The 18,404-nt window shown below is 47.2% G+C and overlaps 1 protein-coding gene across 1 annotated transcript in view; it reads left to right on the forward strand.

Moving 5' to 3' along the window:
• Positions 1-18,404, forward strand: part of DNAH2 (dynein axonemal heavy chain 2) — a 1,666,550-nt gene that overhangs the window by 217,383 nt on the left and 1,430,763 nt on the right. The window contains exon 10 of the mRNA XM_069218683.1: positions 2,546-2,633. Within this exon, the coding sequence (XP_069074784.1) occupies positions 2,546-2,633 (88 nt within the window). The remainder of the gene's footprint in view (positions 1-2,545; positions 2,634-18,404) is intronic.

Raw genomic sequence — 18,404 nt, forward strand, 5'->3', positions numbered from 1 at the left:
GGTTAGGGGCACAGACAAACTGTTAGTTCTTTCTATGGCTCTGCGCTTCTGGCGTGTAAGTTCGTAGAAAAAGAACTGACGTAGGTACGTCTGGGTTGTGCCTTTATATGCGAATGTGACATCACAGACAGCTCCAAAGACTCCGACGATGCCATACGGATCCGAATGACACCATCTGACGGCACACACAAGGGTATTGCTCTGCAAAAGTTCAGGATTTCAAGCTGACCCCAGAAAATTCTAAAGGTAAGGAATCTGCAGCTAGATAGAGTCTCTACCAGATAATGCGTTACCAAAGGTAAGTAACTTGTTCTTCTGTCACTATACTTCAATCCTCTTGGTCTACATATAGGTGGAGTGGTTTGTTGGTCTTCCATTCTTCTTCTTTATGCGCAGACGCGCATTTCGATGAGACACGAAAATGAAAACACCTTTATCAAGGTGTACAAATCCCTGGTATTGTGATTATACTCATATACATGCTAAGGAGTCATACTGCAGCCAGAGACCAGAAGGACATAAGCCACCCTTCAATGAGGAAATGAGGAAGCTCGCAAGTAGTGCCTGATATACTTTTTTACTGATCTTAAGTCAGCATAGGAAACACAACATGTGCCATATGTAATAAAGCCGCTCAATGTCTAAAAAGGAGTAACCACGTCTATGATGTCACCAGATGGGCCAAGACAAATGAAGGAAAAAAAAAGGTACTGAGAGGAAAGCACAATGATATTTGGTAGCTGTCCGATCCTCTCAACCAACAAAGCCAATAGACTGCTGTCTCGCGCTAAAATACTCTGGCTGTAGGAGGCTCTTGAGCCACCCTGGAAATGACCAGGTTGGGGTAGGTGATAGGAAACGGAAAGGCAAACAGAGGGTTTTAAAGTAGGATCCAAATGGCATTGTGGAATATATTAAAAGTTGCACACAGAATATATGACCACTACTGTTTTTCAGTAGACAGGATTTTGATCAGTGAACAGAGAAAATAGTGTGCTAAAATTAAATATTGGGAACACAAAATGACAGTACAAGTCCCCATTTGAGAAGCTGAGAAATTGCCAATGCTTTAGTATAACTATAAGTGTGTGCATTGTGTCACCTTTATTCACTATGTAATGTGGTAACTGTATGAAAAGGAACCTCAACATATATTTAATGCTTTTTATTTGTGGTGCCACACATTTGGACTTGTAAACTCTGTAGATGGAAAGGTTGTTTGTTTCTGTATTAGAGCAAGTCAAAAATCTGTATATTCCACTACAAAGATGTGTTCACAAACTCAATATGTTGTGAACCTGCTGTCAACCATCTGGAATACTCTCCTGAAACTGGAAGGAATTTTATATAGCACATACAAACAGGAGTTCTTCCATATTACAGGGATTTACATCCTGACAGCAGAGCCTGATTTCAGAGAGCACTGTATTTAGCTCTTTACTCAATTGCTTGAGGTAGTGGGCCACTCTCAGGGGGATCTGATTCTTTTTCCAGAATTTAGGGGCTCAAATTCATATTGAATACTAAGAGCATATAAACTTTTGTGTAATTTACTGAGACCTCGAAACTTCAGTATCTGTGTTAACTAGTCCAAAGAAGTTTGTGGAGCCTGTGGTACATTTTAAGAAGTACAAAATAGTGTATTCTTCAAACCCGCTCTGGTCTATTCTACATGTGAAGAACAAATAAAGACATACCACAGACAAATGAAGAAAGGCCACGTAAGTGTCTTTTTCATCAGACTAAGCACAACAAAGCTCCCTTCTAATTCTTATTTAGAGAGATCACTGAAGTCCCTTCTACAGTTGAAGAAATATCACACACGCCTCCACATCTGAAGAAGGACCGCAAAAGTCCTTTTGACATCAGAAGAACTTCAAAGATCCCTTCAGCGTCTGAAACAAACAGCACTAGGGCCCCTTACGAAAGTGAATAACTACACTGGTCTGTTCTACATCTGAATAAGCAAACTAGTCCCTTTTGCATTCAAAGAAGGACCTCATTGGTCCTTTTTTAATCTAAAGTACTATTCCTCCCTTCTGAATCATATTGAACATTACAAATTTGTCATTTTTCACCCAAAGAAGGACCTCAAAGGCCCCTTTTAGATCTGTATACCAACACGTCTATTCTACATCTGAAGAAAGACTCCATAGATTCATTCTACATCTGTAGAACCATTTAGGTCCCTTCAAAATCTGAAGAAGAGAAACAGAGGTCTCCTTTGTGAAATGATGCATCACCATTCTACATATAAAGAAGAACTTCAAAGGTCTCTGTCGAAAGAGACCACACAGTCCCCCTTTTATATCTGAGGAAATACCATAAAGGTCCATGGCTTCAATTGAAGAAGGACCAAGCTGTCTCGCCTACATATAAACAAGGGAGCTACATGGTTTTCAAAGCCCTTGAACAAAACGTTGTTGAACTTTTTGTCTAACTAGTAAAACCTGTCATATCATAGTGTATGTTTGTTTAGCCAGTACAGTTTTTCATAACCTACAACACATAGACTGTCATTCATGTAATGTGCCTTCATTGACAGGTTATCTACGATTGGCTGGGTTCTGGACCAAACCACCATCTTTGCCCAGGTGGATGCCTTCGTGCAGCGCTGCAGGGATCTTCTGGAGGTACACTGTGACTGAGAGTGGTCTTGTTGAGCTTTCTTGTGTGTTTTGGCCCAGTGATAGGAAACTACTTTTTGTTTGTATGAAGGCAGTTGACAGTGTCGTTGTTTGTTTGCAAATGAGACTACTGTCTGTAAATTTGTGGCATGTTATCAAGGATGTGAAAGCAGAAACAAAGATGTGAGGATGAGTCATATAAAAGGAAATGCCTATAGTCCAATCTTCACATTCAAAAATCGTAAAGGTTTTAGTGAATTGAGGAATTCTTTCTTTTCATTTTTGTCTTTTGTAAAAGTTAGGTGTAACGCGTACTATGCTTATACAGACTTAGCTCTATTACAGATCTCATGTTGCTCTGTGTCATTTGTGAGCAGTTTGTTCCAGATTGTCTTTTTCTTTTTGCATTGTGTTAGACCTGACATGCGCCGTAGTGATTTCTCCAAGTTTTTCACTTTTCTCTAGAAGGTTTTGCTGTTTCTCACAAGGGTCCACTGGCCCTGGGCACTTTCTCACTGTAAATACAGTGTGAAAGTGGTGGCACCCTCCTTCCATCCACCTGGAAGGGGTGCTAGCCTGTGTGCGCATACTGGCACACAGGTGGTTTGCTATAGGGATATTGCTTCTGGCCTCACCTGCCAGGGTGTGCACATTTGCCCACAGGTATCTAAAGTAGTGGCTGAGCCTAATGGCGCAGGCCAGCAAAGACGCACTTGCTGCCATGTGGCTGTAGCAAAAGTAACCAGCCTGCCTCTACAGCCTCGTATGTGCTGAGCGGGTGCAGAATACCCATGCATGTTCGCACTGCCCATGAGAACTGCTCTGCCCATAAGGTAACATGGGAGACAAGAATCCTGTTAGGTCTGGCTACAATAGTTGATAGCAGAGGAGCAGCCTCCTGATGTTTGGTATCATTGGACTCAGAGTGACAACTCCCATCTAATGGTAAAGGTGATTTTATTAGTAACACACTAGAAGCGGGCATTTCAAGATTCTAAAATGCTTCATGTGTATTATAAATTTGACTCAATTCTACTGGATGCGGGGGAAGAGCACATCTGTGCATTCCCCAAGTGACAGCTATAAAATTTCAGCATCCCAAATTACAGACCCCTGCGATTCGGGTCTGGGATAGATCAGTTGGAGGGAGAGGTTTCTGAGAATTGGCCTCTCTGAGCCAGAGCATGGCGCTGTAGTGAAATGTATGTTTTGACTACTGACTTTGTGTTGCACCACTTTGCACCTGGCTTAGCTGTCCAGTGTTTACCAGTTACAGACTTCTTTTTGTCAGTTTAGCCTTAGCTTTATTCTGCGTATTGACTTTGTCGTAGCATTAGACACTGCCATGTTAAAGGCTGCCAGTGATTTTCCACATTGTCTGTCTGTTTTTGTGCTTTTTTCTCACCAAGGGCTTTGGTTAATAAGAATGCACTCAGACGGCAGGGAACAGCCTTGCTTTGACTTGACATCTTGGGATTGTGGCCAAATCCCAACATGTTATTTTCAAAGCATATCTAAACTAGCCAGCATGTTTGAATAACTCTTGTGAAACTTGAGGTTTTTTTTCCCAGAAAGCTCCTTCTTTGTTTTTTAAGATATAAAAGAGACCCAGTTCGACAGTAGGAGATTCAGAGACCTCAATCAGGATTCAGACGTCGGATGCCTGATATATATTTCCCGTGAGGGTAGAGATCTCTCTTTCTCTTTCACAGTCGAACGGGGTCCCTGGCTTGCTGGCAGGAGAAAAATGAAGCACCTGACAGGCCCTAAGGTGATGCATTTTTTAATAATTAGTTGCTTTGCATTATAACATAGATACATATATTTGCTGTGTATATTGCAGTGGAGAATCATTCATGTATGTTTTCATTTCATTGCTGTGACTATTTTTAAATGTGTGCTTTGAACATTCTAATCTCCTTTTAGGAACCTTGTGTAGTGAAATAATAAATGTCTTCTTTGGACTAAGAAGTGCATTACAGAGATTTTTTTGTCAGTGCATGAGTATTTCAGCTCTGTCATTAGTGAAAAGCAAAACAGGCCCCACTAAAGATAAAGATCTAAATATCACGTACTCAGGCCGGATGGGGAGGAAATTTAGGGGAGACATCTGTGGTTCAAAGGAGAACCCTTTGAACCACCCCCTAACTTCAAAGGCACACTTTAATATAACTAGCGGTACTATACTTCAGCAAGGCAGAATTGCATCTATGGTGACATGAGACCGGTGCTCCTGGACTGCGTGATGCACACTGCCAGAGGATTCGGTTGTGCACAGGAGGATACCTGTCTGAGGATGGGATCTGTGCACCCTTCCTGTATTGTGGCTGTCCTGAGCCAACTGCCTGCTCCTGTGTCGTAACCCAAGGTGTGCTCTCCAAGGGTGGGTTAAGTGCTCCTTGTTCTCTGTGGAAGTCTCAGGGACATTAAAAACCTGCTGCAACTGAAACTATCTGGAGGGGGGTGTCCCTTCTGCACCTACATCGTAGGCTGGACTCCACCGGGCAGCAGCATGAGTGTGGATGAAATGTTGTGTCTGGAGACCAGAGATACCTGGTGCAGAGCCTGCAAGTACTGCCCGCATTTCAGGTGAGTGGCTCTTTCTCGTGGGGACCACTGCATGCAGGATGTCTTGTGGTGAGAGCGAGTTCACCCGTTGCGGGACCCCGCGTGGTGTGCTGTTGTTGAGTAAGTCGCATTTCTCTTCCAGGGGATCCTCATCAATAGTCATAAACATTGAATATTCCCGCCCCCGTGCGGGGACCCCGGAGCATATATAAAATACACACATATAATACATGTGTAACAAACAGTCATGCAGGCTATCATGTTAAAAACAGGCTAAAATGCTTTATTTCTATGAAGTTTTTTTTTTTTTTTTTTATATAATAAAGACTACAATAGAGCATAAATATCTACCCAAGCTCCTAAAACTAGGCTTAGGGAAGTAAGCAGCAGCAAACTCTAGAGAAAAAAATAGAAAAAACTGCATTGAAAAACAATGAAGCATTCTTAGCCAATAGGCTGCATGCAGGTTAACACAGGAGAACCATAAAAACTTTGGCACCGTGCCTTTAAGACCCTGAGCACCTCCAGTATCCCACCATGCCTCAGGGGTGAAGGAAAGGTGACAGTTGGTTCACAGTTAGGTCAGTTCTTTTTTTCCAGCTTCTTCTGAGAGGATCCTGGAGCATTGAGCTCTCAGTTTTTCTGAGTTTTTCTCAGAAAAATTCTTTAAAAAAGCGTTTTTTCACTTTTCACTCGACAAATAACATCTTTGTCTGAGCTAGGCAGGTTTTTCCTGACAGAAAAATGCCTTCACTTTTTGTCAAATGCCCTGCTTGTGGGAAGAAGAAGGCCCAGTCAGATCCCCACTCTCTGTGCATAGTGTGCCTGCCTCAGAGTCACTGCCCTGACACTTGTAAGTACTGCAAGAACATGTCTAAGAGGACTCTGAAAGACAGAGAGAAGATCCTGCTACATGGGCTTCAGGAGAGGCAAAGAACATCGTCCTCCTCACTTACCAGACAACCAGAAGGCCATTCTCAGGGGAGAATGGCTCGGTCGACGTCAGCAGGTAGGAAAGTACCTGTTTGTTCACCGTCGACGTCGTCGCTACCACCGTCTCACCGGCATAGATCGCCGTCGACGGCGACACACCCGACGTCGAAGGAAACGGCGTCGAGGGAACATCAGCGCAGGGGCAGGTCTCCGTCGACGGCAGCCCGCCGATCGATGTCGAGCCATCGCCGGCGTGCCCGGTCGCCGCCAAAGGCTGTGCGCCCCCCGACGTCAGGACACACGATGTCGAAATCACCACGACAGCACGAGAGACATCCGCCGTCGACCTCCCACCGCTCCACGTCGAGGCACACGACGGCGAGCAGGTCGAGGTCCAAGGATCGCCATTCGACGTCAAGGCACTCTGCGTCGAGGCACTCAACGTCGAGGCAAGAGCAACCGGCTGGGCGCCCTTCGTCGTCGAAACAGCCATCGACGTCGACTCAGGTTTTACCTGTCTCACAGGGAGCAGAACATCGCCCCACGCCAGACAAGGCGCCATCTCCAGTGGTCTCCATACCGAGCGACTCTTCTCGGTCAAGAGCGGCATCATCTGGGCATGTCTCGCCCATCAATCTATCTCCGAGATGGCTGGAGAGCCTTAACAGACCAGCGGCCTCCCCAGATTCGCAATATTCGCGAATGTATTCACCTACTGCCTCCCTGCCAAGAACGCCATCACCGACAGCCAGGGCAGAACGGGCTCGTTCTGCTCCTCGCCAACCGACAGCGAGGCCTAGGCGCTCTGCTACAGCGTCTCGCAGCAGGTCTCGCTCTCAACGAAGATCCAGGTCTCGGTCAAGAAGAAGATCACCCTCTTGGTCTTCATCAGGTTCATCTGTCGGGCGTTACTCACCCACCCTAACAGATTCACCACCTGCTAGAGCCTCACCGGTGGATGACATTACCACGTTCAACGAGGTGCTGTTAAGAGGAGCGCAGAAACTCAACATAGAGGTTCCAGAACCATCTACCTCCTCATCGGTCATCTTTGAGACTCTGCAACAGAGATCAGCGTCGAAAAAGTTGCTGCCTCTAGTGCCTGGTTTGTTGCAGCCAACCATGGACACTTTTCTGGCCCCAGCCTCGCTTAAGTCTGCCCCGGCTAGGATTCTCAAAAAATACAAGGCTCCCGAACAGGACCCTTTGTTCCTCAGGAAGGATCCGCCACCGGACTCGGTTATAATAGCTGGCGCCCGAAAGACCCACTCGGTGGCATCTTCATCCACGGTACCCCCGGATAAAGAGAGCAGGCATCTAGACTCTCTGGAGAGAAAGATATGCGGGACGGCGGCTTCGGAAATGAAAGTCTCCAGTGCGTCTGCGCTCCTGGGCAGGTATGATCGTTCTCTGTGGGACTCTCTCAGTAGATTCACAGAAAAATTGCCCAGAGAGGACAGACAAGATTTCCAGGAGATACTACAAGAAGGATGCCTGGTATCCAACCAGGTTATCAGCGCGGCAGCAGACGGGCGGATTTGGCTGCTCATGGGTACGCACATGGAATCTGTGCAAGGAGATCTTCCTGGCTGAGGCTCACTGGTTTGAAACAGGAAGCACAACAACGCATCCTGAATCTCCCATTTGCCGGGAACTCTCTATTCGGTGCCCATGCAGACGAAGAGATGGCCAGCATGAAGACCGAGGTGGATACCATGAGGGCGGTGGGCCTGGAAAGAAAGAAAGATTTCAGGCGGAGGTACAGGCCGTCTGACAGGCGCCCTTTCCAGCAGAGGGTTCAAACCCCTCATTGGTCGCAAAGGTCACAGCAACGACAGGGACGCTCTCTTTTTCAACGGAGAAACACAAGGGAGCGAGGGTCAAGTAGACCTCAACAGTCCACTCCGAAAGCACCCACCAAGCAATGAAATCTCGCTTCCCTCGGCACTGTACACCACTCCGGTGGGGGGAAGTATTACAGCTTATCTTCACGAGTGGCACTCTATCACAAGAGACAAATGGGTGCTCAATATTGTCGAACATGGCTATTCTCTTCTTTTCAAACAGCCTCCACCACGCTTGCCACCAACCAAAGACAATCCATCTCATCTCAGCTTGCTACGCAAGGAGGCTCTCGCCCTCCTAAAAAAGAATGCCATAGAAAAGGTTCCACCTGCACACAGAGGCAGGGGGTCTACTCCTGTTACTTTCTGGTGGCGAAGAAGGGTCGAGAGGGCGTTTTCAGGCCAATTCTGGACCTACGGCTGCTGAACAAATACATAAGGAAGCAGAAGTTCAGAATGCTAGCGCTTCACCAGATTTTCCCTCAACTGCATCAGGGAGACTGGATGTGCTCCATCGACCTGCAGGATGCGTACTTTCACATCCCAATAGCTCCCAAACATCGAAAATTCCTGCGCTTCCGTGTAGCGTTACAGCATTACCAGTTCAGAGTTCTACCCTTTGGCCTGAAATCTGCCCCAAGAGTTTTCTCGAAATGTATGGCAGTGGTGGCGGCGCATCTTCGAAGACAAAGGATATACATATATCCATACCTAGACGACTGGCTACTGAAGGCTTCTTCTCCGGAGCAGGCGAGAAGCCATCGGGACATTGTACTAGGAGTTTGCGAAGCTCTAGGTCTTCAGGTCAATTACCAGAAGTCAACCTTGATTCCAACACAGAATCTTCACTACCTAGGAGCTATCATAAACACAGAACTCCAAAAAGTGTATCCTTCGGAGGAACGACTATCCTCAATAGACAGGAAGTGTCAGGACCTGTTGAGAGCCAACGCACCTACGGCACGTCAGGTGACATCGCTGCTGGGCTCCATGGCATCATGCATTTTTATTGTCCCAAATGCCAGACTCCACATGAGACCCCTCCAAGAGGCATTGGAGACCAACTGGAGCCAGAGAACAGGTCGCTGGGAGGACACGGTGCAGCTACCGGCGGTAGCACTTCAGTCATCGAGATGGTGGATGCACAGACCTCACCTGTCAGTGGGTGCTCCGTTTCACCAGGTGCTTCCATCCGACACCCTAGTAACGGATGCGTCTCTTCAGGGATGGGGGGCTCATCTGGGTCCCTTCCAAGCGCAGGGTCTGTGGTCAGACAAGGAAAAGCAGTACCACATCAATCTGCTAGAACTCAGAGCGGTCCATCTGGCTCTCAAGTCTTTCATGCCACTAATTCAGGGGAAAACGCTCTTGATACAGACGGACAATACAATCACGATGTATTATTTGAACAAACAGGGAGGAACGAGGTCCCTACCCCTATCGCGAGAGTCCCAAGCGATATGGCATTGGCTCCTGGCCAGAGGAATGTCAATTACAGCGGTTCACCTGCCAGGTCAGCAAAACGTGGAAGCAGATTTTCTGAGCAGACACCTAGAGGACGCTCACGATTGGGTCCTACACGGCGAAGTCGCAGAATACATCTTCGCGCAATGGGGTCGGCCTCAACTGGATCTCTTCGCAGACGAAGTAAACAAGAAATGCCCAGACTTCGCATCCAGGTTCTACCGTCCGGGATCTCGAGGGAATGCCCTGTTGATCGACTGGTCAGGGATATTTCTCTACGCTTTTCCGCCGATTCCCCTCATTCCGGCAGTGATCCTCAAACTTTACAGATCCAGGACCAGAATGATTCTCATAGCACCACAATGGCCCCGACAATTCTGGTACACGGATCTCCTCAACCTGTCGGAAAAACCTCACAGGAGGCTGCCGTGCAGACCGGATCTTCTGAGCAGAATGGAGGGCAGGATTCTACATCCCAACCTACCCTCTCTGAGCTTAACAGCATGGCTCCTGAATTCCTGCAGTATGGGCACCTAGGGCTCTCGCAGGAGTGCATGAACATCTTGAAAGAGTCCAAACGGCCTTCCATGCGGCGTTCTTACGCTTTTAAGTGGAAGACATTTTACATATGGTGCTGTCAGCAAGGTCATAATCCCATACGGGCGCAGGAGGATGTCATACTGTCCTATTTGCTTCATCTAGCGAAGTCCGGTCTGCAGGTATCATCTATTAAGGTACATTTGTCTGCTATTACAGCCTATCGCAAGTCGCCTTCTCAGGAATCCTTCTTTACAAAACCTGTAGTCATGGATTTCTTAGAAGGTTTGAAGAAAGTTTTTCCGCCCATTCGGAGACCTTCTCCTCCATGGGAACTGAACATAGTCTTGGCAAAACTTATGGGCCCTCCTTTTGAGCCTATACATAAGGCCTCTTTACAACACCTTACGTGGAAGACGGCTTTTCTAGTGGCCATTACTTCAGCGAGGAGGGTCAGTGAAATTCAGGCCTTGTCTTCAAAAGAACCGTACACGGTTTTTCATGACAATAGAGTGGTTCTACGAACTCATCTATCTTTCCTTCCGAAGGTGGTGTCAGAATTCCATATCAATCAGACCATATGTTTACCGACGTTCTTTCCCAATCCGGAGACTCCGGCAGAGAAAGCATTGCACTCATTAGACTTGAAAAGAGTGCTGAAATTTTATCTGGACAAGACAAAATCGATTAGACACTCTAACCGCTTGTTTGTAAACTATGGTCATTTGAGGACAGGAGAGGCAGCATCTAAGCGAACAATATCAAGATGGATAGTTTCTTGTATTGTTAATACTTACCAGCTAGCTAATAAACAATTACTAGCGCGGCCAAGAGCGCATTCCACAAGGGGAAAAGTGGCTACTGCTGCCCTCCTTAACAATGTTCAGATATCTGAGATTTGTAAGGCTGCTACATGGAAGTCTGTCCATACGTTTACTAGACATTACTGTTTAGACTCAGATGCAAGAGCGGATGCCCAAGTGGGGCAGGCCTCTCTAAGAAATCTATTTGCGTAAGACATATCTATTCCTGCACTTCTATCGGACAGTCCGCTGGATTTAGGGATGGGCTTGCTAATCTATTCAATGTTTATGACTATTGATGAGGATCCCCTGGAAGAGAAGGATAAGTTACTTACCTGTAAATCCTAGTTCTCTTCCAGGGGTATCCTCATCAAAGTCATAAACAACCCACCCTCCTCCCCGGCCGCACGTCTCCTAGAAGTGCAGGACAGACTGTATTTTGAATCAGTTATGCATATTGTCACCGTAAAAAGAACTGACCTAACTGTGAACCAACTGTCACCTTTCCTTCACCCCTGAGGCATGGTGGGATACTGGAGGTGCTCAGGGTCTTAAAGGCACGGTGCCAAAGTTTTTATGGTTCTCCTGTGTTAACCTGCATGCAGCCTATTGGCTAAGAATGCTTCATTGTTTTTCAATGCAGTTTTTTCTATTTTTTTCTCTAGAGTTTGCTGCTGCTTACTTCCCTAAGCCTAGTTTTAGGAGCTTGGGTAGATATTTATGCTCTATTGTAGTCTTTATTATATAAAAAAAAAAAAAAAAAACTTCATAGAAATAAAGCATTTTAGCCTGTTTTTAACATGATAGCCTGCATGACTGTTTGTTACACATGTATTATATGTGTGTATTTTATATATGCTCCGGGGTCCCCGCACGGGGCGGGAATATTCAATGTTTATGACTTTGATGAGGATACCCCTGGAAGAGAACTAGGATTTACAGGTAAGTAACTTATCCTTACTCCAGTATTGGAACTTTTATAGATTCACATGCTTGAATCCTTCCTCGTCGTCGAGATGGGAGCCCCTGGTACATCAAAACAGCTATACATACAGGCTACTGCAAAGAAACAAAGGCCTAAGGCCTTCACTTTAGTAGCCTATCCTCATCATTATGAGCAAAAGGCCCTAAGCAAGGCCCAGCCAATCAGGCTTCCCCTCCCTCCAGAACCCTCCTGAGAGGAGCTCCCTTCCCTCAGATTTTCTACCGCACGTTGTGTTAGGGAGTCTCCATTGAGCTCTGCTCAGTCAACACTTCAGAGAAGTTCATTTTTGTTATTTTTCTTCAGAAAAAGGATTTCCTACAGCAAGTAAGGTGTCTTCTTCTTACTTTACTAAAGGGAACTCTATTTTGGAAAGAATTCACCATGTCAGATAAAGAGAAGAAAAGCCTTTTCAGAGCCTGTAGGACCTGTGGGAAGAAGATGCTTCACTCTGAGGACCCACACAGAAACCGTATTTACTGCCTCTACCCTGACCATGTGGCCAAAGACTGCAAGGTTTGCAGGACCTCTTCTAACAAAACCCTCAAAGACAGGGAGGGTAGGCTACTCATTTGGCTCCAGAAGTTGAAGTCCAGATCTAATCCAGAGTCTGGTTCTGACAGTGAGGAATCTACAACTTCCTCCAGAAAGCTACAGAAAAGAGGCAGATCTCCTCAACCTCACTCTGAAGATCTTCCTAGAAAGGCTCACAAGAAATCCAAAAGGGTGTCCTCTAAACCTGAAGTCCTTCCAGTTCTCCACACAGGAGTTCTGTTTCTTATAAAAGGCACTCAAAAGAAAGATCTGTCTCCTCAGAGTGCAGCAAAAGAGGCTTTTCTGAGCCTCCAACACACCTCCTATGGTGAAACATGTTTTTAAGAGGCCATCTGGAAAATCTATGACGACAACACCATCGACAAGAGCACCGTCGACGGCGGTGTCTAAAGATGTCTGCACGGCATCGTCGTTGACTGCTACAACTTCTATAATCTCCACGGCGTTGTCCTCTTCATCGATGATCGTGTTGACGAAGTCCTCGTCGACGGCGTTCGTGGTTGTCTCGCCCATCGCCTCTCCTTCATCGATGCTACCGCCTGTGAGACCGTCGACGTTGACTCTGCCGTCGTCGTTTTCCTCGTTGACGAGAATTTCTCCATTGATGACTCAGTCGGCGCTCCCGTCGTCGATGCCATCGGCGATGCCGTCCGTGATGCCGAAGAATGTACCAGCTATGTCCCCGTCGACGATCTCATCCGTGTTGCCATTGACGATGCCATCACAGAGGGTTAAAGCACACAAGAAGTCTTCTTTCCTTTCACCGTTGGTAACATCTCCAAGTAGGGATTCAGCCTTGGTACCTACGCATCTGCTGGAACAAGAGAACTCAGATGATAAGGGACCTTTCGGGGTTGCTCATAGCCCATCAGAACTACACATCAAATGCCAGGATCTAGAGGAAGACACCCAGCATAATCCACACTCTTACTACCCGCAACCGCACCAGTATCATTATCAGGAGCAGATGGTTTCTTTGTCAGGATCACTCATAGCGGATCTACAGCTTATCTTGGACGACTAAAGAAGGCGGTTTCCACCAGCTGGCTTGGAAGTTCAGCAACCTGTTGCGCCCTCTATACCTTCTACTCCTGTCCATTCAGGAATCCAAGCATCCCATGTACCACCACACACACAAATTTCCATTCCTACGCAGGATTTGGCCTCTTCTGGGGATGATGATGACAGAGAGGAGGGAGAATTACTGGATGCAATAACAGAATGGGATGATTATCAAATTCCTACTCCGTCCTCTTCCTCTCTGGTTCCTGTAGATTCCCCTCTGGGTGACATCGGCGGTTTCCACAACCTGCTTGAAAGAGCTGCTAAAAGATTTGAGTTGCCCATGCCCACAAAGCAGATGGACTGCTTTTTGTATGATTTGAAGGAGCCTTTTCAAGGCCGATTGTGGACTATATCTGGAATGAGGGCATTAAAGTTATGAAGAACCCGGCCACGGTCACCCCAGGTCTACCTCGCCTTGACAAAAAGTATAAGGTGCCTGAAGACTCTCTGGCCTGCCTCACGGGCCATCTCAGACCCGACTCAGTTATTGCACAGACGTCACAATGCAGATCAAGGAACCCTTCAGCACCAATCTCTGCCCCACCTGACAAAGAGGGTAGGAGATTAGACAATATAGGAAAAGACTTTTCATGAATGGCTTCGCTTATTATAAGAGCTTCTAGCTCTCTGGCTATCTTAGGCAGATACGATAGACAGATATGGGCGCCCTATTTGGATCAACTGCCTGAAGACTCTAAATTGGAAGCTGTAGGAAGTTGGCTCTGTATATACTATTTCAAAGTAAGAAATAGTGTGCACAGAGTCCAAGGGTTCCCCTTAGAGGTACGATAGTGGCAAAAGTAGATAATTCCAATGCTCTATTTTGTTGGTAGTGTGGTTGAGCAGTAGGCTTATCAGAGGGTAGTGTTAAGCATTTGTTCTACACACACAGGCAATAAATGAGGAGCACACACTCAAAGACTTACTCCAGGCCAATAGGTTTTATATGGAAAAATATATTTTCTTAGTTTATTTTGAGAAACACAGGTTCAAGATTTACAGTTAATACTTTAAATGTAAGGTACTTCACTTAGATACTTTAGGTACTTTGAATGAAAACAATATCATCTACAATCTTTGTAAAAATGGCAATAAGCTATTTTCAAAGTAGACACTGCAAAAATCAGCAGTTCCTGGGGGAGGTAAGTAAAGGTTAGTTTTGAAGGTAAGTAAAACACTTACAAGCCTCAAGTTTGGGGCATAGGCAGCCCACCGTTGGGTGCACACAAAGTACACCCTCAGCAGCACAGGGGCGGCTGGGTGCAGTGAGCAAAGCAGGCGTCGGATTTAGATTGAAAATGAATGGAGGGATCCGGGGGTCACTCTAGCGTTGCAGGCAGGCACAGGGGGCTTCTCAGACAGCCACCACCTGGGCTAGGCAGAGGGTCGCCTGGGGGTCACTCTTGCACTGAAGTTCTGTTCCTTCGAGTCCTGGGGGCTGCGGGTGCAGTGTTGGTTCCAGGCGTCGGGTCCCTTGTTACAGGCAGTCACGGTCAGGGGGATCCTCTAGATTCTTTCTGCAGGCGTCGCTGTGGGTGCTCAGGGGGGGTCGTCTCTGGTTACTCACGGGCTCGCAGTTGCCGGGGAGTCCTCCCTGAGGTGTTGGTTTTCAGCAGGTCGAGCCGGTGGCGTCGGGTGCAGAGTGTGAAGTCTCACGCTTCCGGCGGGAAACGTGAAGTCTTTGGAAGTTGCTTCTTTGTTGCAAAGAAGTTGCAGGTTTTGAACAGGGGCCGCTGTTCACGGGAGGTTCTTGGTCCTGTAGTCCAGGTCAGTCCTCTGAGGCTTCAGAGGTCGCTGGTCCCTGTCAGATCGACAGGCCGGTAGGGCTGGGGCCCAATCAGCTGTCGTCTTCCTCCTTCTCTGCAGGCTTATAGGTCAGCAATCTTTCTTCTTTCTTCAGGTTGCAGGAATCTGATTTCCTGGGATCTGGAGGAGCCCCTAAATACTGAATTTAGGGGTGTGTTTAGGTCTGGGAGGATAGTAGCCAATGGCTACTAGCCCTGAGGGTGGCTACACCCTCTTTGTGCCTCTTCCCTGTGGGGAGGGGGGCACATCCCTAATCCTATTGGGGGAATAATCCATCTGCAAGATGGAGGATTTCTAAAAGTAAGAGTCACCTCAGCTCAGGACACCTTAGGGGCTGTCCTGACTGGGGAGTGACTCCTCCTTGTTTTTCTCATTATCTCCTCTGGCCTTGCCGCCAAAAGTGGGGGCAGTGGCCGGAGGGGCGGGCAACTCCACTAGCTGGGATGCCCTGTGGCGCTGTAACAAAGGGGGTGAGCCTTTGAGGCTCACCGCCAGGTGTTACAGTTCCTGCACAGGGAGGTGAGAAGCACCTCCACCCAGTACAGGCTTTGTTCCTGGCCACAGAGTGACAAAGGTACTCTCCCCATGTGGCCAGCAACATGTCTGGTGTGTGGCAGGCTGGCAAAAACTAGTCAGCCCACACTGGAAGTCTGTATGTTTTCAGGGTGCATCTCTAAGATGCCCTCTGGGTGTATTTCAAAATAAAATGTACACTGGCATCAGTGTGCATTTATAGTGTTGAGACGTTTGATACCAAACTTCCCAGTTTTCAGTGTAGCCATTATGGTGCTGTGGAGTTAGTATATGACAGACTTCCAGACGATATACTCTTATGGCTACCCTGCACTTACAATGTCTAAGGTTTTGCTTAGACACTGTAGGAGCATAGTGCTCATGCACCTATGCCCTCACCTGTGGTATAGTGCACCCTGCCTTACGGCTGTAAGGCCTGCTAAAGGGGTGACTTATCTATGCCATAGGCAGTGTGAGGTTGGCATGGCACTCTGAGGGGAGTGCCATGTCGACTTAGTCATTTTCTCCCCACCAGCACACACAAGCTGGCAAGCAGTGTGCATGTGCTGAGTGAGGGGTCCCCAGGGTTGCATAAGACATGCTGCAGCCCTTAAAGACCTTCCCTGGCATCAGGGCCCTTGGTACTAGGGGTACCAGTTACAAGGGAGTTACCTGGGTGCCAGGGTTGTGCCAATTGTGGAGACAAAGGTACAGTTTTAGGGAAAGAACACTGGTGCTGGGGCCTGGTTAATAGGTCCCAGCACACTTTCAAATCATAACTTCGCATCAGCAAAGGCAAAATGTCAGGGGGTAACCATGCCAAGGAGGCATTTCCTTAAACAAGTCCCCCCCCCCCCCCCTCCCCAAACGAAAGAGGATGAGACTAACCCTCCCCAAGAGAGTCTTCATTTTCTAAGTGGAAGAACCTGGAAAGGCCATCTGCATTGGAATGGGCAGTCCCAGGTCTGTGTTCCACTATAAAGTCCATTCCCTGTAGGGAGATGGACCACCTCAACAGTTTTGGATTTGCACCTTTCATTTGCATTAGCCATCTGAGAGGTCTGTGGTCAGTTTGAACTACAAAGTGAGTACCAAAGAGGTATGGTCTCAGCTTCTTCAGGGACCAAACCACAGCAAAGGCCTCCCTCTCAATGGCACTCCAACACTGCTCCCTGGGGAGTAACCTCCTGCTAATGAAAGCAACAGGCTGGTCAAGGCCATCATCATTTGTTTGGGACAACACTGCCCCTATCCCATGTTCAGAGGCATCAGTCTGCACAATGAACTGCTGGGAGTAATCTGGAGCTTTGAGAACTGGTGCTGTGCACATAGCTCACATAGCTTGTTTCCGGGTGTCAAAGGCCTGTTGGCATTCTATAGTCCAGTTTACCTTCGTGGGCATTTTCTTTGAGGTAAGTTCTGTGAGGGGTGACACTATGGATCCATATCCCTTCACAAACCTCCTGTAGTAACCAGTCAAGCCAAGGAATGCCCTGACTTGAGTCTGGGTTTTTGGAGCTACCCAGTACAGAATGGTCTGGATCTTGGGTTGGAGTAGCTGAACTTGGCCTCCACCTACAAGGTGTCCCAATTAAACCACAGTACCCTGCCCTTTCTGACATTTGGATGCCTTGATAGAGAGGCCTGCTGCTGCTTGCAGGGCCTGCAAAACCTTCTTCAGGTGGACCAGGTGATCCTGCCAGCTGGAGCTAAATACAGCAATATCATCAAGATAAGCTGCACTAAAGGACTCCAAGCCAGCAAGGACTTGATTTACCAACCTTTGGAAGGTGGCAGGGGCATTCTTTAAGCCAAAGGGCATCACAGTAAAGTGATAGTGCCCATCAGGTGTGGAGAATGCTGTCTTTTCTTTTGCTCCTGGTGCCATTTTTATTTGCCAGTACCCTGCTGTCAAGTCAAAGGTACTCAAGTATTTGGCAGCACCTCGTTTGTCAATTAACTCATCTGCCCTTGGAATGGGATGGGCATCTGTCTTGGTGACAGAATTAAGTCCTCTGTAGGCCACACAAAACCTCATCTCTCTCTTACCATCTTTTGTGTGAGGTATGGGGACTAAGACCACTGGGCTAGCCCAGGGGCTGTCAGAGTGCTCAATCACTCCCAATTCCAGCATCTTGTGGACTTCCACCTTGATGCTTTCCTTAACTTGGTCAGACTGTCTAAAAAAAAATTTTTGACAGGCATGCTGTCTCCTGTGTCCATATCATGGGTACACAGGTGTGTCTGACCAGGGGTTAGGGAAAAGAGCTCAGCAAACTGTTGTAAGACTTTCCTACAGTCAGCTTGCTGTTGGCGAAAGAGGGTGTCTGAATAGATCACTCCATCGACTGAGCCATCTTTAAGGTCAGTGGAGAGGAGATCAGGGAGAGGTTCACTCTCAGCTTCCTGGTCTTCATCTGTAACCATTAATATGTTTACATCTGCCCTGTTATGAAAGAGTTTGAGGCGGTTCACATGGATCACCCTTTTGGGCGTCCTGCTAGAGCCTAGGTCTACCAGATAGGTGACCTGACTCTTTCTCTCTAGCACTGGGTAAGGGCCACTCCATCTGTCCTGAAGTGCCCTTGGAGCCACAGGCTCCAGAACCCAGACTTTCTGCCCTGGCTGAAACTCAACCATAGCAGCCTTTTGGTCATACCACATCTTCTGGAGTTGTTGGCTGGCCTCAAGGTTTTTACTTGCCTTT

Source organism: Pleurodeles waltl, chromosome 12, assembly GCF_031143425.1.
Source record: "Pleurodeles waltl isolate 20211129_DDA chromosome 12, aPleWal1.hap1.20221129, whole genome shotgun sequence".
In the NCBI taxonomy this organism is placed as follows: domain Eukaryota; kingdom Metazoa; phylum Chordata; class Amphibia; order Caudata; family Salamandridae; genus Pleurodeles; species Pleurodeles waltl.